Source organism: Amphichorda felina, assembly GCF_050947745.1.
Source record: "Amphichorda felina strain 45539 chromosome Unknown scaffold_1, whole genome shotgun sequence".
Classification (NCBI taxonomy): Eukaryota; Fungi; Ascomycota; class Sordariomycetes; order Hypocreales; family Bionectriaceae; genus Amphichorda; species Amphichorda felina.
In genome coordinates, this window is record NW_028145049.1 from 3,243,600 (window position 1) to 3,268,490 (window position 24,891).

At 54.4% G+C, this 24,891-nt stretch overlaps 5 protein-coding genes across 5 annotated transcripts; 3 read left to right on the top strand and 2 right to left on the bottom strand.

The window, feature by feature from the left end:
- Positions 1–6,674: 6,674 nt before the first annotated feature.
- Positions 6,675–7,534, top strand: ACO1O0_001040 (YoaK family protein; the record flags this gene model as incomplete). The annotated part of the gene is made up of 2 exons (XM_083190533.1): positions 6,675–6,735; positions 6,900–7,534. 2 exons carry the CDS (start codon positions 6,675–6,677, stop codon positions 7,532–7,534), a joined length of 696 nt encoding a protein of 231 aa, XP_083054392.1.
- A 688-nt stretch (positions 7,535–8,222) lies between these two features.
- Positions 8,223–14,359, top strand: ACO1O0_001041 (uncharacterized protein; the record flags this gene model as incomplete). Its single annotated transcript, XM_083190534.1, has 7 exons — positions 8,223–8,280; positions 8,612–9,258; positions 9,314–10,774; positions 10,826–11,955; positions 12,006–12,779; positions 12,845–13,092; positions 13,140–14,359. The coding sequence occupies 7 exons, from the start codon at positions 8,223–8,225 to the stop codon at positions 14,357–14,359; spliced, it is 5,538 nt and encodes a 1,845-aa protein (XP_083054393.1).
- Positions 14,360–14,804: 445 nt separating this feature from the next.
- Positions 14,805–15,614, bottom strand: ATG33 (uncharacterized protein; the record flags this gene model as incomplete). Its single annotated transcript, XM_083190535.1, has 2 exons — positions 14,805–15,335; positions 15,552–15,614. 2 exons carry the CDS (start codon positions 15,612–15,614, stop codon positions 14,805–14,807), a joined length of 594 nt encoding a protein of 197 aa, XP_083054394.1.
- Positions 15,615–16,662: 1,048 nt separating this feature from the next.
- On the bottom strand, positions 16,663–19,899 carry MPH1 (3'-5' DNA helicase; the record flags this gene model as incomplete). The annotated part of the gene is made up of 1 exon (XM_083190536.1): positions 16,663–19,899. The coding sequence occupies one exon, from the start codon at positions 19,897–19,899 to the stop codon at positions 16,663–16,665; it is 3,237 nt and encodes a 1,078-aa protein (XP_083054395.1).
- A 1,084-nt stretch (positions 19,900–20,983) lies between these two features.
- Positions 20,984–23,241, top strand: MEX67 (uncharacterized protein; the record flags this gene model as incomplete). The annotated part of the gene is made up of 3 exons (XM_083190537.1): positions 20,984–21,493; positions 21,700–23,142; positions 23,200–23,241. The coding sequence occupies 3 exons, from the start codon at positions 20,984–20,986 to the stop codon at positions 23,239–23,241; spliced, it is 1,995 nt and encodes a 664-aa protein (XP_083054396.1).
- Positions 23,242–24,891: the final 1,650 nt, after the last annotated feature.

Genomic DNA, 24,891 nt, shown 5'->3' on the forward strand with positions numbered 1-24,891 from the left:
TGAATTTCTTTATCCGTGACGCTCCGCCTTAACACCTCGTCCCATCCCATGCAAGACATAACAATTCATTTAGACTCCCCCATACGCCGTCTACCATGATGATACCCCCCTTCATGACGAATGTAGAATGCAAGCTATAACAGCCAGATCCCCCGTTCTTCTTCGTTCAAAGACACAAACACCAGCGCCATATTTCCGTTCATTGGCTCGCTCATTGCAACATAAACTTGTGCTCACAGGGGCATCAGCCCAATCCCACCGCCCGTCTTCCTGACTATCTTGCCATCCCTCTTGGGGCCAGAGCTGGACGGCCGCGACACCGCCGAGGAGCCACTAGCTTTCCTCGCGCCGCCGCCGCTGCTACCGCCTCCGGCGGCACTCTTGCGTTTGAACCCGCTGCCACCCGCCTTCTTGGGCCACCGCTTACCGCCACCAGACCATTTCTTGCCACCCCCCTTGGAGTAGGACGACTTGGGTCTGCTCCCGCCAGAGCCGGGTTGGTTCTCGAAGAACGAGAGCTGCTGAAGTCTGTCGTGGAAGGCTTGGACCTCTGGCCGCGTCGCCGGATTAAAATAGTGAGAATCCTCTGCGTCCTCCTCTTCATCATCATCATCCATCTCGCCGTCAGAGCTGATCAGATCTACTATTTCCTGATCTCGATTAGACGTCGACGCCTCAGCATTAGGGCCCATCATCTCTTTGTACATGGTGTGGGACCTCCGCAGTATGGCGAGCATCTTGGGGCCATGCTCCCTAACCTTGTCGAGGTCGATGCCAGGTATCCGACTCATCTGATCAAGCGATGTGGTCCAGTGAATTGCCATCTCTCTAAAGTCTTTTTCCGTAAACAGCGGGCGCCTCAGCTCCTTTTTGTTTCGGATCTGCTCCTCCAGCTTCTGGGCTTCCTGGACAAAGTTGTATACCATGTCTTGGTGAAGCTCGGGAAGGTCTTCCATTCGCGTATCGGTAGGAATTGGTGGTCCAGTCCTTCTCGAGGCTGCTTTCGAGGCTGGTTGCGAGGGCTTCGCTGGCCGGTGTCGTGGAAGTGGTTCGAATGCTTCTTCCTCATCCTCTACCCTATCCTCGACGTAGTCATCATCAACCACAAAACCATCGTTGGCGTAACCATTAGTCGTCATCGCAAAGTCCTCCTCATCGCTCTCAACAACCCCGCGGCGGCCTCTGTGTCTCTCAACCGGAGAAGACACGTATGTTGACTGCACAGCGGGAGTTTCTTTCTCTTTGCCCTTCTTGGTGGCCTTTTTGGCCTTGGATTTGGCTTTGGGTTTCTTGGCCTCATCATCCACCTGGATGGTCAACATGAGCTTTCGATTACCAAGGAGGAAATCTCTCGCGAACGGTCCCATCTGTAGATACTGGATCGCAACGCCATGTCTGCTGGGTACGTTGTACTCGCCGAGAGCCTTCTCAGCTAGGAGCTTGTCGATGACCCGGACCACCTCATGCTTCTTCATGCCTTTCGCCGAACCGTACCATTGGTCAGAACGCGGCTGTTCGTGATCTGGGTACTTTTTACCGAGCAGGATATCGGTGCACTGATTAGGTGTCAACTTCCTCTGATTTTGGACGACTTGCAGCGCGGCGACCGCGTTGGTCGAGAAGTCCTGTTCCTCGAACACAAGGGCAGCCCTGCAATTGTCGCAGGATTTCTGGCACTGGGCTGCTTGAAAGTCCTCGCCAAAGTATCGAAGGATCTCTGTTCGGCGACAATCAGCCCTGTTGTCACAAAACGCCGTGACTCGGTTCAGCATCGCCATCTGTCTTTCCTTTTGCTCTTCGCTTCCCTCACCGTCCTGAATCAGCCTCTTCAAGACCCTTATGTCTCCTTTGCCGTAGAACAGGATGCAGTCCGATGGTTTACCGTCTCGCCCAGCTCGTCCAGTCTCTTGATAGTAGCCCTCAAGGCTTTTAGGAATTCCGTGATGGAACACAAACCTCACATCTGGCTTGTCAATGCCCATACCGAAGGCAATGGTTGCCACAACCACTTTGGTCTCGCCCCGCTGCCATGAAGTCTGAACTGCAACTTTTATCGCAGGATCAATACCAGCATGGTAGTGGCTCGCAGTAATCCCGTGCTCCGATAATTTCTTTGCGACCTCTTCGGATTGCTTCCTAGAGATGGTATATATTATGCCGCTCAGCCCGCGGTAATTTGACTTGATGAGGGATGCGATGTTCTCGACGCAGTTGGCATTGGTCCCCTTGGCACGCACTTCGTAATACAAGTTCGGCCGGTTGAAGCTCTGGGAGAAAACCTTGCAACGGGATAATCCCAGGTTATGTTTGATGTCAACAATGACGTTCTGTGTTGCCGTGGCTGTCAGAGCCATTACAGGAACTTCCGGGAACTTCATACGGACTTGACCAATGGTCTTGTAGTCAGGCCGGAAGTCATGTCCCCATTGACTGACACAATGCGCTTCGTCGATGACAAGGCGGGCAAACTTGCCTTTTCGATAGAGCGTCTCCATGGCGTTACTGAACTGTGAACTTTTGCTAACCATCTCCGGCGTGACATAGAGAAGTTCCACAAAGTTTTCAGGGCTTCGTTCGTTGAAGTTGCTCATGATCTGTCTCTTGTAGTCTGCAGAACACTCGCTGTTGAACGCCACCGCCTGGATACCAAGAGCCTGCATGTGGTCGACTTGGTCTTGCATGAGACTGAGAAGGGGAGAGACAACAATCGTCATTCCCCTCGTTTTTCCAGTCTTCACAACTGCGGGAAGTTGGTAGCATAGGGATTTGCCTCCCCCTGTTGGCATCAGCACGAAGGCGTCTTCACCAGCCAATGTGGCGTTGATAGCCTCGAGTTGGTTGGGGCGGAATCCCTTCATTCGAAAGCGGTCTTTGAGCTTCTTCTGCACCTCTGGTGACCATGGATGTACCATTAGCTCTGGTGGAATTGATGCTCGAGGTAAGGACGTCGCGGGCTGTGGCTTCTTTGCGGACCCCTTTGTTTTTGGCGCAGCCCCTGCATTGCCTGAGATTTCCGAGAACATTTGCCGGTTTGATTGCGGCACATTGGCGGCGAAATTACGCATGTCGTAGTCTTGTGCAAGAGCTAGCATATCGGCATCGTCGCTGAAGTCGCTAAACTCATCGCCTGCGCGATCTGTCCGCGCTCTGTGAGGGGTGTTTCGCGGAAGCTGCTGGGGCATCTTTCTGGCTGACCTCAACTGCGGATAAATGTCGACATCTTCGATATCCGAAAAAAAGTCCTCGGGCATGTCAATGTCAGGTCCTGCGTTTGGCAGATCCCCTGGATCCTGGCCTGCAAGAGGCTGTATATGGCTTGGAGTCTTTGCGATGGGTCGGGACTGTCTTGCAAAAGGCACATCCATCATATCATAGTTCTCCTGCGACAATACCCCTCTAGGCAGATCGGTCCTTGACGCAGAAATCGGCTGGTTCCAAAGTTGTCTTTGTGCTGGAATCTGAGTTTGGTGGACAACATCAGCTACATGTTCCCTATGGGATGAACTTGTCGCCGGACTTTGAGCCATGTTGACACTGAACCGGCTCAATGTCTGAGTATCCGGCACAATAACATCTCTAGTTGTTGAGGTAGGGGCCAAAGGCTCCGATGGTTCGACAAAGCTCCGCTCATCGATTCCAGCCTCGGGGAGGACTTGGAGCAGAGATTCTTCCATTTCTTGGATCTCGTCGGTAAGCCCGTCCAGTCGAGATTCGTCCTCGTCCGTATCAAGGCCTTCAGCGTAAGACTGTGCGACTTGCTTCGCCAGTACCTCTCGTTGATCACACAGTTTTCTGTAAGATTCTATTGGATCGTAAAGCTCCTTGAGACACCTCTGTTGCTTCAACAATCGCTCCTTGGCAGATTTGATCTCGGCACGTCTTTCCTTTGGGGCGCGTTCATTGATCGCCTGCCTGAAACTCTGGCCATTTTGCAATATCTGACGCTCCAGAGATTCAAATTTTGACTTCAAAGCGTCTGGGTCTGTTGCCAAGTGTGCTAGTAACTTGAGCTTCTGATCAGAGACTGGTAGGGAGATGTTGTCCTGATCGGTGTAAGATGGATGAGAGCAACTAGTAGATGCGGTTGCGGTTTGATCGTTTGGCGGTGCGGTTGCAATAGGAAGGCTTGGTAGTGCTGGCGTCGATGACGGCGTAGATCTCGTCTTAGACGAATTCGCAGCGGCTCGTAGATGCGCTGGTTCCCACTCGAAGTCTATCCCTGGGCCTGGATCTTCGGGTAAAATTGCCGAGGTGTTTTGCGAAGGCGGTGTAACAAAGTCGTCGTCAGAGTCAGGAATGACCATATCGTCTCCAAAGCCCCCAAACTCTTCAGTAGCAAGGCGAGATTCCTGTTCCGGGATCCCGTCGAGAGAGGATTTTCGCTTGGCAGTGCGACCCCCCGCACTACGCGGCGGCGTTGCTCTTACAGGACTTTGTTCCACAAGGGTCTCGGCCTTTCGACTCGCTTTTTTCCTCAAAGGCGAGGAGCGATCCGGACCATTCGTTGGACTCTTCAGACGTTTCGCCGTGCCTCGGCCGGCCACTGAGCTCCGAATAGCCTCGCGTTGATTTGCAGTGGACTTCCTTCCGGGTGTCAATGGAGGTGGCTTCGTTCCCAAGAGCTGATATACATCCGGGAATTCAGCTTCTTCGTCGCTAGAGGCTTCTTTGCTGATGTCGCTGCTCTTTCTCTTTTTCCCGCTCCGTTGCACAGGCTCCGGTCGAAATGCGTCGTCCTCACGCCAGACCTTCACATCGTTGCCGAACTGAAAAGAATCGGAAGAAGGATCATTATCGGTTGCCAAATCCATGCAATCCCAATCGTTGCCGTCAAAATCTGGAAATTCGGAAGAAAGGCTCGGTAGAGGAGATCGCCGCGGTACGCGGGCTTTTGATGGTGACTCATGATGATCTCTCCGTTTAGAACTCGAAACGTCTGCAGGAAAAGAGGTTCAGCAAAAGAAGGAGAAGAAAAAGCAGCAGCTTGTGAGACCCTAACTACATACCCATGAGGACGCCAGGTTCTCTGGCACGCGTTGATGGCCTCGGTTCCGTAGTGGGCGCCGGTGTGGGAAGTTGGTCCAGTCTCGAAACTAGCGAGGGCTTCTTGGACTTGGAGGTCGAGGTCAACCGACCCATATTCCAGTCGTCAAAGGCCGCCTCGGCAATATCCTCCAGAGCATTCCCCGCCTCGATCAATCCATTGGTGTTTCTCGATGCCACGTCCCGGGGTTTGAAATCGGTATTCGAGGTCGCAAATGAAGCTGAACGCGTCTGGGAGTCGTTAAGGAAGCCCCTAGACTGTGATTGGGATTCCCCAAGGGATAAAGGGTCGCTGTTGCTCGGAAAGACGGGAGTCGTGGGTTTCGAGAGGGACGCGTTGCGCAACAACCAGGTCAGGTGGTCGGCAAGGTTGTTCCGCGTCATGAAGCCGGCGTAGAAGTGCCGGGCAGTCTCTCAGTGAGTATGACGGCCGACATTTGAAATCCTGGACTCAATCATAAATTGGGAGAACCCGTGAAGTCGCTGATGTTGTTCACGCTGGTGCCCATCAAATGGCGGAGTGCACGATGCCCACCGCACCTGCCCGCGTCGCGCGTGTGTTAGTCAGCGAGATGCGTGGCCACGTGATTTCTCAACCACCGACAGGCGGCAACCGCCACCCGCGATACCTCCCCGTATTCCAAGGGAGGAGCAAGGACATCGATGGCCCAGGGTCAGCAAAATTATCACCGGTCATCTGAATATGATTTTTCCACTCTCGTCTTGAAGTCGTCTAATTTGATCCCATGGTCCCCGCGACAACAAGTGCCCTCTCTTTCTCTTCCCGGACCTTCGAACAGATACCTAGACTCAGCCGCTAAAGGTAATACCTACGACGGATGCAGGCCCGGGAGTCGGGCGGCGGTTGGGGCATTTTGGGGGTAGTGAGGGGCCAAATTCCCTTCGATTTCAGGGTCCGGGAGCCGTACCGCACGGGGATCCACCCGGCCGTAAACGGTTCTCTCCCGCAGCCTGATTGGTGCAGGAGGTTCGACGGGTGTGGCGGAGGCTCAAGGGGACTGGAATCGGAGAGTCGGCGACCCTACCTATGAGTCTATGACGGAGCTAGCCAAACCTTGCTGCCTTCTACGGTCAAAGTTTGCGGAGGGACGGGAATATTGTAACCCAAATTTTCAATTCCGATCATTACTACGTAGGTTCCTCCGAGCACCACCGGCTCGTCGGTTCCCTAGACGGAAGGCGCTGGTCTCACTTTGATGTTGCCACCCATCTACCTTACCCTATACCAAGTGCATGCACACATTCAGCAACAGTCTGGGGACAATTTTGATTCAAGTAAAACATTATAATCATGATATGACTTTCTTTATTGCTCTGATTGTCCTGTAGCATTGGTTTTTAGATGCGGGACGGTTTTAGGGGAACATGTAGGCCGTGGCGAGAGGATGTACCGTCTCAGTGCTTAATCTCATCGGTCAAGCCCGGTCCGAACGGGGGGCAAGTCTCTTGACTACGGATCTCGGGGTCACTGACAAAGCTTTCATGGAAACTATAATAACTGGCGATGCCTTACTATCTCGCCCCACGTGGGCTTCATCGTCAGTCTTAAACCTTGTCCATACACTCTGGGTTGTCAATGCATCAGTCAAATCTGAACTACCCATACCCACATGACGATGACCAACAAGACCGAAGTCGATCATGAGTCCGATAGCCAGGCTCAGAACTCCTGTTCCAGGAAGCCATCTGCCATCAGATACCTTACCCAAGACATTCGCCCATCGCTTTTTGCCGAACTGCAACTAGTGTTACTTACTTTCTGCACAGGAATCCAAGGCAAGCCGATACCCTTCCTCCCCTCTGTCCGTGAGGGAAGCTAATCTTGCGCATTGTAGATGCGACAACATTCCACGAATACCACTGTTTTGCGTCGAACCAGACAGGTAACACTGTCTTCCTGTGTGTGGCGCTCGTCCTGCCGCATCTCAACGGCGAGGACTTCATCACAGCAAATATCGGCATAGCACTTGGGCTGTTTCTCGGAGGCGGGTTCTTGACGGGCCAGCTAAGCCACAGGATAGGGCCGAGGAAGAGATGGTGGCTCATGCTCTGCAATCTGATACAGTCCGGACTTGTTTTTGGGGCCGCCGCCATCCAGTACCGGTACGGCATCCAGGTAGAGGGTTCTAAAACACTCGGCGTGGTGGGGATGCTGGCCCTCGCAGCCGGGAGCCAAGTTGTGCAGTCACGCAGCCTGGCCATGTCCGAGATCAGCACGGCCATGGCGACAGCGGCCTGGATGGACTTGATGATCGATCCGAAGGTGCTAGCCCTCAAGAACAGGCCTCGTACGCGCCGGATGGCGTTCCTCGTCGCGCTGGTTCTCGGGGCCCTCGTGGGCGCTTTCATATACCGGGAGGCCGGCTCTGCGGCTGCCATTATTGTCTCGGGAGCTGGGAAGCTCCTGGTGACTATCATGTACCTCTTCGCAGGAGCTGAAGAGAAGTCCAGTGAGGACCCTGAGGCATGAGAGGTAGAGTAGGCCGAGACGGGTGTAGGCTGTAGAACCTTGATAGATACTTATTTAATGAAGCGTTATGAGATCCTTCCATCCGTGGACAATGAACCCATGTTTGTGGCGAGAATGGATTTCCTCCGCTGTCGACAATGGTTGTCCATCTCCTGGGTTGGAGCCTGTTTGCCTGTAAAACATATCAGGCTGGTGTGGCGAGGGCCGTGTGGTGAGGGCCGTGTGGTGAGGAGCTGGGCCAAGGAAGCGCGTCAAAGTTCACAAGGACCGTGAGGGTGGATATGTTGCCTGGCCTGGTCATGATGGTGCGAGGTTGGCGTTGTTCAGTACGAGGCACTAGTCGTAACTGCTTAATTAGTAGCACCGGCAGCCAAGCCCCAATAGCCCCCCAGGCCATGCATTTGGTAGGCACCAATGGCCCCTGCACCTGCTCCACGTCGCGCGCCAGATCACGGGCTTTCGCGTTGAGGAAGGAACGGCCCCGCGAGCTCCAGGCAGCACACCCCTCCACCCTCCAAAATCCCCCCAAACTCCCCCTAAACCCCCCGCTTCATCGCATCATCGCGCCCCTCAGCTCGTCGAGCTACTGGCCATTGTGGCTCCACGCTCCCCAACTGCCACATCCCTGGCGGTGAGAGGCTGAATGTCGCTTGACAGCTGCACACCGATCATCCACCAGTCCACCACCATGAGGAGCCGCCAGACCCGTCGTGCCTGGCGTCTGGGCCCTGGCGCCTGGGCGGATGGTTGAAAGACGAACCCTGCACCCAACGAATATGGGCCAGCTTCCCAGAGCTGACATGATTATAAGAGGGCCATCCTCCCTCGGACCAATTGCTTCGATACTCCCACTTAGCATTCCCATCTCATCACCTCCTGTCACCTCTCTTCATCATCATCATCATCGCTAGCCTGTCTTCTCTCCCTCCAGCCTCGGATAATTCATTTCTGCTCTGTACTCGTACCCATCGCACCACTACTGTTCTCATCCCGCACCACTGGATACCAGGATGGATACCAACATGGATACCAACATGGATACCAACATGGCCATGCCTGACCTCCCTGACCTCCCAGTTCCCCATGAAGAGCTGCCCAAGTACATCTCCGAGCACCCAGACAAGTCTGTCGTCGACATCTTGGGGCCGTACCGACGATACGAGTCCCAGCTCCGCACCGTCTACGCTCAGGATCGCCAGAACCCCATTCTCGAGGACCCCTACCTCAATGTGGTCCCTCTGTTCAACGAGAATACCCACCATATCACGACTCGTGCTAGAGACTTGACTGCCGAGTCCGAGGAGGAAAAGTCCAAGTATATCATGGCCCTTCCAGAAGATAAGCGCCGCCCCCATGGCTCTCCGGCCACCGTGGGGAGCCTCACCGAGTTCCAGAAGAACTTCGCTGTCTTTTCTGAGTCCTCTATGGCCGACATGGACTGGAGCAATGTCGTGGCTGCTGGCTCTTCCGTCGTTAACTGCCTCCTCCCCGTTCCCAAGGAGTTCAACACCACCAAGCGCAAGCTTCGCGAGTACTACCACGAGAAGTTCTGCCCAGCATCGGATGTGGATCTGTTCCTCTACGGCTTGACCCACGACCAGGCCTTGGAGAAAATCAAGCAGATCGAACGGGCTGTTCGTGATGCTCTGCTGAGCGAGGTCACGGTGGTGCGTACCAAGTATGCCATCACCATTGCCAGCCACTACCCCGTTCGTCACGTTCAGGTATGAAGGAAAAATGAATCCCCGGAAATTCCCTCGTTGACATTTTCCTGTCCAGATTGTTCTGCGAGTGTACAAATCTGTTAGCGAGATTCTCACTGGCTTCGACATCGACGCTGCGGGCGGCGCTTATGATGGCAAGCAAGTCTACGTGACTCCCCGCGCACTTGGAAGCTTCATCACACAGATCAACCAAATAGATCTCACCCGGCGCAGTCCTTCTTATGAGAATCGTCTGTCTAAGTACTCTCATCGGAACTTCGAGATCTATTGGCCTGACCTTGACCGCTCGCGCGTCGATCCTACCATCTATGAGAGAAGCTTCCAGCGGACTCTGGGTCTTGCCCGTCTCCTTGTCCTTGAGCGGCTTCCGACCAACTCGGCTCGAGATGCCTATCTCAACAAGAGACGCCAGGAGCGCGGAAGACCCTCCGTCTACCGCCATCGCCACTTCCTGGGGGGCAATATCAAGGATTTCCATGAGGATGAAGTCGCGGACTGGCTTTCCGAAGAAGAAGTGAGCAACTACCACACATTCACGGTTCCCTATGGCAAGCAATTCCACGCCAAGCGCATAGAGAAGCTTTGCTACACCCGGGACTTGCTTCTGAATGCCGAGTGGAACCAGTCAAAGGAGCGTGAAGTGTACCTCCACCGCCACCCAGCTTTCTTCGGCCGTGTGGAGGATGTTATCGAAGATTGCTGTGGCACATGCCCTAAACCCCATACAGATGAGGAAAGGAAAGTCGCAGAGAAGGAGGGCGAGATCTACATCTCTGGAAAGGTCTCGTTCCTCATTGATGATCCTGGGCGACAACAGATCGGATCCTTCAACCCTTTGACAGAGAAAGATTGGACAGACATGGCTTATGTGGGCAACACTGCTCGGCTCTGCCAGTCGATTGTCGATGGAGATGTTGACGACGTTCTCAACTGGCTCTCCCAACCTGAGGCAGATCCGAACACCCGAGACTACACTGGCCGAGCTCCTCTTCATCTGGCCGTCATGGCGTCGACACCAGAAGTGGTCAAGTGTCTTGTTGACCACGGTGCTCGGTTGACTGCCCGCCTTGCTGACGGCAGAACAGCTCTTCACTTGGCTGCCTCCCGAGGCAACAACGACATGATCAGGACTCTCATGGAGAAGAGCATCGAGAACGAGGAGGCTGAAGAAGAGCGTAGGGACAAGCGCCGACAGGCCGCCAAGTCGGAGAGGGGAGCCAAGCCAAGCCAGGATTCGATGGAAACCGACGACTCTGGAGAGGATTCTGAAGAGGACTCCGACGAGGAAATGGTTGAATACGAGAAGAGCGAGACGGATGCGCACTCTGCTACCACTGGGTCCTTCATCAAGATTAAGAAGGATCCCGAGGACCAGGACGACGACATCGTGCCACAAGAATCGGAAGACGAGCCGGATTACTATCAGATTGACGTTCTCGCATGGGATGTACCCTGCTCACCGCTGCACCTTGCCATTGTGGGTGGTTATGAGGACACCGTCAAACTCCTCTGCGACGTGAGTCCCCTGACCACATGTACCTTGATCACTACTGACATGTCCCTTTAGTATGGAGCAGACTCCATTCTCCCTGTCAAATTTCTGAACAACGACTCAGACGACACAGCTGCTATTTTGACTCTCACGCTTGCCCTGTCACTACCTCCTCACCAAGCCAAGTCCATGGCCCGACTTCTGTTCAACCTTGGTGCCATCTCGTCTCAGGCTGACCAGGGCGGTACTACGGCCTTTCAAAGATATATTGACAGCGGTAGGATGGATATGATCGACACGGCCTTGGAGCATGACAAGACTGGTGTGAAAACAGCCATCAACCACATCCTTTGCAGTGGCAGCCCCTACAACCCGGAACAAATGTCATCCCTTCACCTGGCCATTCAGCAGCGCAATCCTATCCTAGTCCTCAAGCTTTTGGAGGCCGGTGCATCCCCCGAAATCGACTTTGAGACGTGGCTCAAATCCGTTAAATTTTCGCCCCTCATATCGAATCGCCTAGGAGATCTGGAACAGAACAAGGCCACGTTCAACAAGATGGAGCAACCTCTGGTCACGGCAGTCCGGTGGGGCGAGGTGGCTGTGGCTCTCAAACTCCTCGAGGAAGGAGCCGATCCCAATTACCTAACTCCTCGATCTCACAGCCTGTTTGCTGACCAATATACTCGACGATACACCAAAGGCATGTCAGTTCTCGACCTAGTGCAGGGCTCTATCAGCCAGATTAAGCGCAACCTGAGCGCTAAGAAGAGCCCTCCCGGGAAGCCCGAGAAGACCCCCGGCCTCGATGAATATCCGGAAAAATTCACACCTGGAACCTACCGTCATGCGGTTGTGTCTCGGGCCGTGAAGGATCTTCAGGGCGCATTTGAAGATCAGGTGAAGAGATATCAGAAGGCCCTCGAGCGCAAAGTTGAGTTTGATGGAGAGGATGAGAAGAGACGGATGCTCGGGGAGCTCCTCAGTGAATTTGAGGCGCTCCAAACCGAGCTGCTGTCCCGGGGAGCCAAGACGTTCAAGGAGCTCCATCCTGAAATTCAACCCCCAGAAGGTATGCATGGGTCATATAGGTCGTCATCTGAAGGGACACAGAACAAGGAAACTCCTAAGCCATATGAATATGTGTTCAATTTCATAGGCGATAAGGATCTAACTGAAAGGAGGCAGGATGGGTACATTGAACTGTACGTTGTTTGTCGTCCTCACTTCTGGTCTTGACTAATCATTCTACTAGGTTTGATGCGGCATGGGCTGGTGATCTCGATCGTATCAAGGAGCTCACTTTGCAAGCCTGGGGTGCGGAGAAGGACCAGCCGCCCCTGAAGATGGCAATTTCGGATTCCCAGTCCCACAGTCCGTTCTCCATTGCCTTCCTCCGTGGTCATCATGACGTGGCCAAGGTTATACTCGAAATTGTCAAGGCCCAGTGGACGCCAAAAGAAGAGGACAAGGTCCGTTACAAGCTTGGCGTTGTTGAGATCGACGACGAAGACAGCGACCAAGACAGCTATTCGGACGATGTGGATGATGGGGAGCCTCAAATGGTCTCCGAGAAGGTGGACCGGAAGTTTACCATCGACAACATTGGACAGGTCTCCATGCAGGTCGAATCCCATGTCAAGCCATTGGAAGTTCTAGGCGACGACTGGAGAGCCTTTGTGTCCGAGGGGGACGAGATTCAACCTACTGGGCTGAAGAGCCTTTTCAAACACTGCTTCGAGTTTGACGACTCTACTAGTCTCAACCTGCTCCTGGACATGGCACAGCACTGGGCTAGACAGAAGCTCGAGGGCGAGGGCGAGGGTGAGGAGGAATCAAGCAAGGTCTTCACGCTTTCGCAGCAAGACTTTCAATCAGCGATTGATTGCGCCTCAACCAAGCTGCTCGGCATCATCATCAAGCGCACTGGTGCTGGGATTCCCCTCGATCACCTCGTCAAGAAGAGTGGCGTTGAGATCAAGCAAAAGCCTAGGTACTACCAAGGCCTGACCGTCTATGGCAAGAAGAGGTAAAGAACACAACATATCTGGAACCCGCTTTCGAGAACTATGTGCTGACGACGATACCTTGCAGGAAAGATTGGGCTACAGCTGGTCGCAATATGGTTGTCAAAACTACGGGCCTTAAGACGCCGCCCCTTCTCCATGCTTCCCTGTCCGGAAATATCGAGAACGTCGAGTTTTTCCTCAGCGATGCCCCCGGAAGGCTGTATGGAGAGTTTGGCAAGTCTCAGGTAGCCCGTGAGGATATTAGACTTAAGCACCTGAGAGAAAGCCCCGGAGGGTTCGATAGAGCCATAGCAAAGTGGCTCGGAGCTGACAGTGGGTTTCACTACTATATACTACTCATTACTTTGCTAATTTGTCAGATGATTTGGTCATTCATTGCGCTGTATTGGCCGCGCCCAACAAACGGACTAATGAGCTACTGGACTACTTGGTTCAGACATGTCCTTTGGCCTTGGATAAGAAGAGCTCCGATGGTGACACTCCCCTCATGGTTGCCTGCCGACTTGGCCGCCGTCAGTTTGTTCGAATCTTGGTCAAGGGCAACGCAGATCAATCCACTCGCAACCTGAAGGGTGAGAACATTATTCACGCTGCAGTCTCTAACTTCCCGGATGCCCATCGCCTCCGGACTCTTCTGGATGAGCTCGATCCCGACCTGCGTAAGTCTTTATTCCTGCAGCGGAAGAACCTCTCAGAGAATGGCACCACGCCCATCCAGGCGTGGGTCTCGTGTGCCAACTTCGCTGGTTTCGGTAACCAACGAGATTATAAAAACCGCGAGGGGGCCTTGGTTGAGACTTTGCGACTTCTCTTGGAGTACTCGGATGGTCAGGGATTGGACATGCTCAGCGCTGCTGGTGATACGAGCCTGCACACGGCAATCATGTACCAGCAACTCTCTGTGGCCAAGGTTTTGGTTGACTACAGGCCGAGCTTGCTCCGTCGGGAGAATGCTGTCGGCCGGACACCAGCAGAACTTGCGTACGAGAACTTGACGGCCAAGGAGTTGGCTAGCCCCGAACGTATCGTTTTCAGCCGGCAAGAAGATATCGTTGGTGCATACGCCCGGCGAAGCGCCGAGGAATTTGTCAAGGAAAGCGAGGACAAGGCGGGAGACACGAAAAAGCCTGCCGACAGAAGTCAGGTCGAGGAGCTCGGCCTCAGCGGCGATTACACGGCGTCTCAGGTCGCTAATATCCGCAGATCTATGGGGCTCGCTGGTCCAGAAGGCGACCGCGTCATCCGCAGCAGCACCTTCAGCAGGCAGGTTATGTGGGACCTGTGCAGCACTGCTATGTCGCGACACCCCGGCGCCCGCCGGCTGGTCAGCCTCAACGAGGCCAACGACGTGGCGAGGCGGCTGGGCGAGCAGGAGACGCGCTCGCGCTACTTTAGTGTCAACTCGCGTCGCGATGAGGATGACGACGAGGAGGAGGACCAGGATGACGAGAAGCAAGGAGACTTTTCGATCACAGTGATAGGTAGACACGGCCGGGAGGCTTGGAAGACGGTCAGTGAGGTCGAGGCTAAGATGGAAGGGATTGAGAAGTGTGAGGAGTGCAAACTTTACCATGAGTGATGATGGTACATGGTAAGAGATGGCTGGTCAGTTGGATATCTAGCTGAATGGGCTGGCTTTTCGTTTGTTTCTCGCTTGTACTCGCCGTGGAAATCTCCTTAGGTATTCTGACTTTGATCTACTTGATCTCTTTGCTGGGCAGATTCTCAATGGATTCGAATACCTCCTCATGTCGCCAATTTCTCATGTACTAAGGTATTGAAAGATACTACTATGGTGCTGATCGGCACCATCGCGTACAGCTCCTATTTCTGATAACAACGTGCTGTGCCGTTCAAGGGGGATAAAATGATGGGTGATTTATTGTACGATGGACAGGAGAGATTCAGCATGTCCCTGCCCGACCTTGTTGCCTGACTCCAAACGACAAAAAAAAACACGACACTCCGATGGCATTCATTGCTTCTTCACACGCATGCTGCTTCCAACAGAGCCAGGGGCTGGCTCACGACACGTAGACGACGGCCTGAGGAGCACCGTCTCCCCAGATGCCCACGACGGCCATGGCGAACCCGAGGGTGGCCAGGCCCGCGCGCACGAGGAAGCCCCTGGCGATGCCGTCGAGCTCGGCGCGGACCTCCTCGCCGTTGAACTCGTCCACCTCCTCCTCGCTGGGGGCCTCGCTGTGGACGTCGCCGAGGACCTCGTAGCTGGCCTCGAGGTTGCGGGGGGCGCGGGCGGGCGACGGCTGCTTCCTGGAGGGGCGGGGCGCGGCGGCGGGCGGCTGGGGCAGCAGGCTGGGGGCGGCGGCGGAGAGGATGGCGAGGAGCGAGGAGTAGACGAGGTAAGGGTGGCGGGCGGAGCGCGGGGACAGGGCGAAGGAGAGGAGGAAGGGCGCGGAGGCGAGGGTGGTGAGGGTTAGGACGGGCAGGCGGAGGTAGGAGGTGAGGGTGGTGAGGGCGTGGGAGCAGCCCGAGGCCGAGGGGAGGTTGGCGAGGGTGGGGAGTGTGAGGGTCGAGACGGAGTACGAGACGCCCTGGGACAAACAGTGTTAGCCATCTTGATATCCATCTATTCCTTCGTCCATCTCATCGATACGGCGGTGGAGATGGGTTTTGCGGAGCCCATGGTTGGGAGTTCCATCCAGTCCATCCAGCCCATCCACCGTCGTGGGTGCGGGGAGCTTCGTTGCGAACCGCGGGGGAGGCGAAGTCACCCGATGATGGTTCCATCACAGCAGGGCTGGACTCACCGTCAGCAGACCGAGGGACACGGTCCCAACGAACTTGAGGACAGAGACGCCCGTGGACGGCATGGTTGCGAGATGGGCTATTTCTTGCAAGGGCGTGCCGGATAGAGATGATCAGAGCGTGGTGGGAGCGGCAAGCGATGGGAGGAGGAGAGGGAAGCCCAGCCCGGTCAGCAGCGCAGCAGCGCCCAGTCACTGGCGACTGTCAGTCATTCGCCTGCGAGTCTGTGACCTAAACGTCACTGTGCAATACTAGCGCAGCGCAATAGCACTGTCCAATGGCGAGCCTGCTGATTGGCCCATTGCCTAGCCTCCCCTCTTACCGCCCGTGCCTTGCCTGGCCCCACTGTTATTCTGCCAAGTGCCAAGTGCCAACTGGGCCTTGACCATTCTTCCGGCAGAGCCCACTACGCACAATTTTCTTCCTCCGTCCAAGCTTCAACCCAGCTTCTGCCTCCTGCCATCACCATCAGCAAATGGCCACGCAAGCACGGTTGGCAGCAGCGTACCCAGGTCATGCCAGCAATCTGAACCGCTAACCCATCCGTAAGTCTCTTCTCCACGTCTGCCGCACACCTTCTTTCCCCGTCTCGCATGATGAGTTACATCGACCCTCTACTCAATACAGGAAGAGCCGTCTTAGACGTCCCTCGGGCTGTGCGTTGGTCGATCAAACCGGCGCCAGCTCCTCGGCTGCCCCTGGCACGGAACTACCCGCGGAATCGCGCCCTCCAGCGTCTGCATCGTCATATGCGCCGTCGTCTGGTCGGTAGCTCGCGGATGGGGTGTGTCGGTGGTGGTGAGGGTTCGTAGTGCTTATAATTTGGGTTTCTGAAACGTCGAGACTTTTTTTCTGTCTATTTTATTCACACCGCATCTGGCTACCCAAGGCAGTGTTGCTGATTCAGTTCACAGGTAAACTTCTTGAGCAGGAAAGACTGTGTTCTGCGGTCTTCGTCCAAATGTCCATGATTCAGATAGCTCTCTATCAGCAAATATATCGTCCTATTCTATCCCCCAACCTGTTCTCCCAGAACGCCTTGCTCCATCATTGACCCAACAATGTACCAATAATATGTCCCATGCCGCACCGACTGTCGATTATCGGTGCCCGTCACTCGTCGCTGTCGCTGTCCATAATCTGCCGTCGGCGTGCAACTCGCCTCGACACCAAGGACTCCCGCGACTTTTGGCTGGCATCTTTCCCCGCGCCCCTTTTGATGCCGATTAACTCCTCTAGATCGGGGATGTCGTCGCTGTCCTGCGATGCAGGGAGCTCCATAGGCGCGTAGTTTGGTTTCGACGTCTTCGCTCGTGGCGTCACCTGGCTAACTGTGGTGAGTGATGTCGAAGACGGGTTTGGCATGCTCGACGGAACGTGATTGTCCGATACGATGAAATCATCCAAGTCAGACCCGCCATCCGAGCCATCCGTATCCATGAGATCGCTCTCGCGTTCGCAGTCGTCTCCGAGTTCGTCGCTGTTGATTCCTCCCCGCTGTTTGCCGCCTCGCTTCTTGCGGGGCCCCTTCGGTTTCCGTATCCGCCTCGTTAAGCCCTCATTCTCGCTCCCCTCACCGTCATCTTGAGCAGCATTCTCTTCGGCTCTTGGAGTATTAGCCGACATGTTGGTGGTCGTGCTGCCCGACACTTTGCGTCGTTTTGGCTGTGTATTCCTTCCAACATTGCCCGCTCTGTTGGGTGCCTGAGTGCGTTGTCTCTTGCGGGGCAGTTCTGCTCCTTGCGAATCGTCGCTGTTGCCCCCTTCATCGTCGCTATCGACAAAGGCCCTTACGGGTATCTCTCGATAATTGCTTGTATCCGTGTACCTGCATGGTCTCACGAGGCTGTCCGGCTCTGTCCCCATCTTCTTTAGAAGCTTGACGCATCTCTTGGTGTGATCCCCGTGCTTCAACCTCACAACCGGCCGTAGCTGCCTCTGCAACTCTGGATGTGAGGTCAAGCTAGGCATGTCAGTCTCCTCGACCACATCGTGGTTGAAAGGCAAGTCCCGATAGGACCGATTGAGCTCCCTAAGCTCGTCGTCCCGTAGGAGGACTGCCGATACGTCGGGAATACTGGCTAGGTCGTCGAGCTCCGGGTTTCTTTTCGGAGCTGGCTTGCTGGCGGCCTTGGATGATGCAGGCTTCATGAAGTCTGATAGCTTTCTGAAGCCCGTTTCTACTCCATCTGGCATATGAAACTTCTTGGGAGGTTTCTTCTTACCAGGTGGAGCCCGGCGCTTCTTTGGCTCAGGCAGCGAGCTGTCCTGTGTGTTCTCGATCGGGATGTCGACATGACGCCTGTCGACCTCTGGTCGGATCTCTCTGGGGATGATTCTCGTCGAAAGATCGAAGCGGAAATCAAATCGACTCCCTTCGCAGATCAGCTTCTGCATCTTCTCGTAGTTGTCCTTCGACTTAGCAAACTGCTCCTCCTCTCTGCCCCTCATCAACAGCAGAACAATGTTTCCTGCACGCTTTCTGCCAGTTCTGCCCATTCGCTGTAGCATTCGTATAGGCGAGGCTGACGAGTCGTAGCAGACAATGAGGTCCACTTGCCCGATATCGAGGCCTTCCTCGCCAATGGACGTGGCCACAAGAACGTTGAAGTCGCCCCTCCTGAATCTCTCAATCGTATGGATCTGCTGAGCCTGCTTCATACCCTCGCCCCTTTTCCCGTCTGCCTGCCCCACAAAGATACTAGCCTTCACAAGGGGCTTGTGCTTGTTGAGCATCCTCACGATATCCTCGGCGGAGTCCCGATACTCGCTAAAAACAATAACGCGTGTCGCCTCGCCGTTGTCCATGAAGTGGTTGAGGACACGGTCAGCCAGAGCGGTGAGTTTCGGGTGGCCGACGAAACCCTCTGTCCGGAGCCAGCGCTCAACCGTGCTCATCATCTCCTGGAAACTCTTGTCCTCAAGAAGCTGGCGCTTATATTTTGACCCCTTTTCGCCTCGACCCTCCTGTTCACTCCGCATGTCGACCATATTGTCGTAGAATGGCTTGATCCCGTGATAGTTCAACAGCTTGATGGAGTGGGCGATACCGGTGAGAACGCTGAAGACGGCCCGCATCATGAACTGGACTCCTTGGTTGGCCGTCCTGCCCCGTGTGGCGAACCAGTCTTTCTGGGTCTGCATCAGGCCATATGCTGTGAGAGTCATCGGGTTGCGGCCGTAGTAGATATTCTGCGAGCTAAGCTTGTCTACTAGGGGCTGCAAAGCCTTGGTAAACAGTTCAAAGATGTGGCTCATCTCGAATGATGGGTCCAGCACGACTTGATCAATGTTCCGTTGATGCACGTATTGTCGAATATCGATAGACTCCTCGGTGCGAATCTCGCAGTGTGAAATGCCCAAGTTATCGATGACTTCTTGGACAGTCTCAACTTTGGAACCAGGCGTAGCTGTAAGGGCCAAGACTCGAATGCTCTTGGAGAACCGACGGATGAACTTGGTGACCTTTGCGTAGGCGTACTCTCCCGTGGCCCGGTGAGCCTCGTCAATGACTAGCAGCACGATGCTCCTCGGGTCAGCATAGCCATGGGACAAGTCATTCATCAGCGTCTGCGGGGTCATGAAGAAGACCCTCCTCTGAGCCCACTCGTCCACACGCAGCGCGGGCTGGATATCTCCAGTGAGGAGGGTTGTGTCTGACCGAGGGATCCCTGCAATATTGTAGCACGCATCAATCTGCTGGGCAACCAGGGGCTTTGTGGGTGCCACGAAGACGATTTTGGCGTCTTTTGTCCAGCGATAGAAGTTGAGCATAACAGTGGCGGCAATAAAGGTCTTGCCCAGACCTGTGGGTAAGGCGACCAGGGTGTTGTTGAACAGACTGTTCTTAACAATGCTGAACTGGTAGTCTCGGATGGCGCCTAGGTTGGTTGGGTAAACCCAGGTCTGCATGGCATCCTTATTAATTTCATGATGGGTGGGCTCCTCACGGGGGAGGTCGGCACGAAAGACCCTATTGCCAGCTGGCTGCGGCTGCGACTGTCGAGGGCCACCGGAAGACACCTCCCCACCGAAGAGGGTGGTCTGACGGAAACTGCCCGAGTTTGTGCGAGTGAGTCCCCCAGCGCGAGGAGCAGGTCCTGATGGCCTCGTCGACGTCTTGGGCCTGGGAGGGGGCTGGGGAGATGAGAAGGCATCCGAGGGCAAGTCCTCCAGCTCTAGAGCTGCTGCTGATGCTGATTCATTCCGGCCAGTGGTTCTGGATCCACTATTCCCAATTCCAAATGGAGGTGATTTAGAGGCATCATGACCGTTGGAAGTTGGTTTGGTGTCGAGCACGGTCAGGAAGTCCTCGTCGGCGATGCCCTCGTCGAACTCATCGCTGTCCATGGTCGGCGTCTTCACATTTTCTCCCGGTCCTGTGCCTCAAGTAACGGTATGCCTTGTATTTGATGAAATGACATGAGCATGAGCTTGGCAATGAGTGACGATCCCTGGGGAGAGGCCGTCTGTCTTTGCTCAAATCACGGTTTGTCTTGGCCGCGACTGCCCACGTCCGACTTGCCCCACGCGTCTGCCTTCCGGAACGCGAAACGCTTGCCAGGTCACGTGTGCATATGCATTTCAGCGCCATACCTCATTTGGTCTAAACAGCTGTGGTGCCTTCCAGGTGAACCGTAGTTGAAGATACTATAGTAGTAATTGCAGCTTGAACCTTGGGGGACAAAGGCTTACAAATCAATACCAGCCTACCTCATTTTTCACAGTCTCTTCATGATATTACCATCTCGGGCTCCTGAGGGGAAAATGCTGTTTCCCTGTAAGGTACGGATACGAGTATCCACGCTGTTGACCTCCCAGGCTCCCACGTTGGAAATATTTGCCGGGTTTGCAGTGATGCGCTAGGCAGATTTAGGCATGACTCACACTAACCTGCCTCGACTCTAAGCACTGCATTGCTGACTGCCCCACTCACTCTGCAGTACTTGCTAAACTTGCTCTAAAATATAGAGTTGGACGTCACTCCACTCCATCCGCCAACAAACAAACCTCCATCACTATCGCAACTTTTGCACCTCTCTCTCTGTCTCCCCAACCCTCGTCACACTTGAAACCTACAACCTACAACCGCCTGCTCGTATCTACGTGGCCACCACAAAGGGTAGGCGGTCGCTCCGTCTATATCTAGATACCTAGTGCCACAACGCCCTTTGTCCCCTTGCGACCTGCTTCCTTGCAGAAGGACTTTGTCCGAGCATCGAGCAAAACCTCGCCACAGCCCCTCGAAACTGGAAGCGACACCTAGCGAAGTGATCTCTACCCACCTAAAAAGAAAAAAAAAAACCGCTCGCCTCGTTCTCCTCCTGCCACCTTCCAACCTAGAATCCCAATACGGATCCGGGGGCTTCTACTCTGCCGGTCGATACACAACGTCTGAGCGCCAAACCATCCACCACAAACAACCTCGTCGACAATGGCGCCTAGAGGTCCACGAGGCCAGACGGCATCGGCCGGCCGCGAGACGAGGAGCACCGCTGTGAACTCCAAAGCTAGTTCAAGAGGAGGCATTCAGAAGCGGCGAGGCCAAACACGCGTCGACAATGACGGGGATCTCGACATGGGAAGCGCCGCCACACGCCGCCAAAATGCACCACCCAATGACTCCAACAAGAGAGGCCGATCTGGTCCCAAAACGTCGAATCCCCGCGGCGCCTCCAGGACTGCTCAGACTGTACTGAAACAGCTGACCAACGGGGATTCCGCGTCCCTGGCGTCGCGCGTCACGAACCCTAGTGCTGCTAAAGCCGCAAGGTCGCGAGTTCAAAATGCCACACCCCTATCGTTCCTGCGAATCCACGGATTGAAAGAGAGCAAGGCTGCGAGCAACCCGGACGGTGGACTTTCTGACCTCCTCGCTTTCCTCGAAAGGAAGGCATCGTCATTTCTCACAGGACGACACAAACGACAAGTAAAAATCAAGAAGGTATGTTGAGAAGCGTTGAGTATTCGGCGGATGACCGGCGCTATCGGCGCAGCGCTCCTAGGATCAAACGGACGTTGGAGCGAAGCATACCCGACAAGGCAGTGTCTATTTTTCTCACCAGGATGAGTGCCTGCTAGCCTGCCTGAAGCGCTATTCTCAATCGCCGAGGATCAAGTGTTGCATTGGTTCTAGCTAACATGTAATAGTCACACCGAGTTGGGGATTATGTTTTTGTAGGTGCAAGTAGGGACGATGCTGATGAGATCATAAAACTCAACACCTTTCTGTTCGCCGGTAGCAAGCTGGAAGTTATTGAATCCGAGGATGGTATGGGGCACCAAGGAAGAGCCACTGAGTCTAAGGAAACCCAGGAGCTTCGGGCCAAACTACAGACGATCTTGAGCCAACGCTACATTGGTGCCAACAAATTGTTGAAACTGGACGCACTCGCCAACGATCCTGATCTCATCAGCCTCGGCATGTTCGACAACCGGGAAAGGGCTCTGAAAACCTTCAAAGGTCTCATGGCGATTTGCGACAGTTTGTTCAAAACTGCCAAGGAGAAGCAGGATGCAATCGAGAGCATCAGCCTGGCAAGCAACAGCATCGACGATGTGATTCAAGTTGAGTCGGTAGCCACCACATTTCCCCAGCTCAAGAATCTCGATATGAGCGGCAACCAGGTCACTAGCCTGCAAGCGATGGAGCGTTGGAAGGGCAAGTTCCGAGAGTTGGAGACTCTGTACATGACCGGAAACCCGATTGAGACAACCGACCCAAACTACCAGGCTACTCTGCTGGAATGGTTCCCGAAGCTCCAGAGCATCAATGGGAACTTGCTCAGAACGGCACAACAAATCGCAGAGAAAGCAGCAGCATTGCTGCCGAAGCCGATACCTCAGCGAGGCCCCGATTTCCGCGATGTCAACGGCATCGGAGAGAGCTTCCTCCTGGAGTTCTTCTCCGCCTACGATAATGATCGACCAGGCCTAGCAGCACGCCTTTACGACGAGTGTAGCCAGTTCTCGCTAGCAGTCGACTCGCAGTCGGTCAGAGATCCGGATGCGCCGCCCCCGCTACCCTGGACCAGTTACATCAAGGCGTCTCGCAATTTGCTAAGAATCAGCACTCAAAATGCGCGAGTCCAGCGCCTGTTCAAGGGTGCCAACGTCATTGCCTCGCTGTGGAAGGGTCTTCCGTTGACGAGGCATCCCTCGATCAAGGAGAATGTGAGCAAGTACATTATGGACTGCCATCCTCTCCCAGGCCTCGTTGACCCCAACGGCCAGAGCCAGATCGGGGTGGATGGGTTGATTATCTCGGTCCATGGAGAGTTCGAGGAATACGATCCTAAGACGACAGTATCGGGTCTGCGCAGCTTCTCTCGAACCTTTATTCTGGGGCCCGGGCAGCCCGGCAAGAACCCGATACGCGTCGTGAGCGACATGTTGTCTCTCCGCGCGTACAGTGCCCTTCCCAACGTCTTTGCCACTCAGGAAGCTCCAGCACCCGCCGTAGACAACCAACGCCAGGCGATGATTCTGGAGCTCTCGAAACAGACGGGAATGACGCCGCAGTATTCTGAGATGTGTTTGACCCAGGTGGACTGGGATTTCGGCAAGGCATTGGTCATATTCAATGAGAAGAAGGTAAAAACTAGAAACGGCAAAACTCTACTCTGAACACATTGGCTAATCTTTCTGTAGGCTGAGCTGCCCCCTGAGGCGTTCGCCATTGGGCCGCAATAGCCTTCAACATCATAAAATCTATGTGCAGGAAGGAGGACCCGAGGAACGGAACGACACACAAACTTCTGGCGTGGATTATAGGTGGCCGAGTGGAATTGACGAAGGAAGAGCTATCATGTGAAGCCACAGGTGATGATGAACATGGGATTCATGTTATCTTGTACAATGCTTTTTTTTTCAGTGGGAGTTTCGGCATACATACTATATGAAGCGAAGGGATAGGCAGCGATGTCGGCAGGATACACCTGGCAGAGGCCTTGTGCAGATAGACTGGCGCCCAAGAAGCGATTTTGAAGAATGGATATGAAGCTGTAGGCGATTTATGGGGGTTGATGCCACGGCCCTTCATCTGCCCGCGTTTCTGCACCCTTGACCATGCGGCTTCCAGACTCATCGGTGGCTCTTGGCCATGCCCGTTGGAAACCGCCACCAGGAAGCCACATGCTCACAGGAGGCCCGTCACACCGGAACCATGCGGCCTGGTTGGACTCAACGGTGGACGACTGGACGTTGGTAGTACGGAGTACATACATAGTAGTATTATGAAGTGGTCACTGGTCGGGTGTCCAGGCCACAGTTGCAGGCATGGCTCGGGAAGAGCCTTGTCTGCATGCTTCATGTGGGACAGGGACACAGGGTCATGGCCTGGTAGGTAGGAGGAACGAGATTGTTTATGGATCCGCACTTGTGTGCGCATGATGGGATAATAAAACGATTGATTTCAACTGTACTATGTAGGTTTCGGGGACGAATGTAGATTGTCAACCACTGGACGTGACTCCCTTATGTGATGTATACCTTATGTGTGGTGTTAGTGCGAACCGTAGCGAGAGATGGCATGCGATGCTGTAATATTATTGACTTCGTACTGGTGTTGCTCGATGTTGTGGTCGGCAACATAACGTTCTATGTATACTCGTACTTACATAGTACATAAAGCCAGCTTTGTTGGTGAAGTTGGAAATCAACAGGGGTCGCCAGCAACATGGAAGCAGGGCTATGTCCATGATCATCAAATAATTGCAGGGCGACACCAGACGCACCATCTGGCTGGTCACTCCAGGCCAGGTGCGTGTAACCGTACTACTACATATGTAGTACAGAAGATATTTATATTCTAGGGGGATCTGTTGAGAAGGAGTCGTGGTGATCGGTGACCTCAGCCGAGAGATGCCCCTCTGGACTTGTTCAGGCCCCCCGACATCAGAGTTCGGAACGCCCTTTGGGACCTTCCGATCAATCGAAGGCAAACCGAAGACTCTGCTGTTCGGTGCTGGCCAGACTCGGAGAGATTAATTAGGTATTACATGTTAGTATCCGTGCTGGCGCGCATTCTGAAAAAAAAAAAAAAGACCAAATAGGCAGGCGGGGAGTCGGATGCAAGAAGGCAGACCTCGCAAGCTGGAGGGGGAGAGAGCCATTTTCATCAGGGGCTGGATGCACAAGCCGTTTCAGGTTCAACAGGGAAGGTTGCGCCTGATTGGCCCGACCGACCTCAAGCGCCGGGGCGCCCTGTAATCTGTACGAGGATGTGGCATCGCAAATGGGACGAGAGCTCTCAGAGGAGTCGACGATTCCAAAATCCCTCTATCAGTAACAGGAGCTCAGGCACAGTGGTGGTCAACAGCTCGATGCTGACTCGCTTGTCGA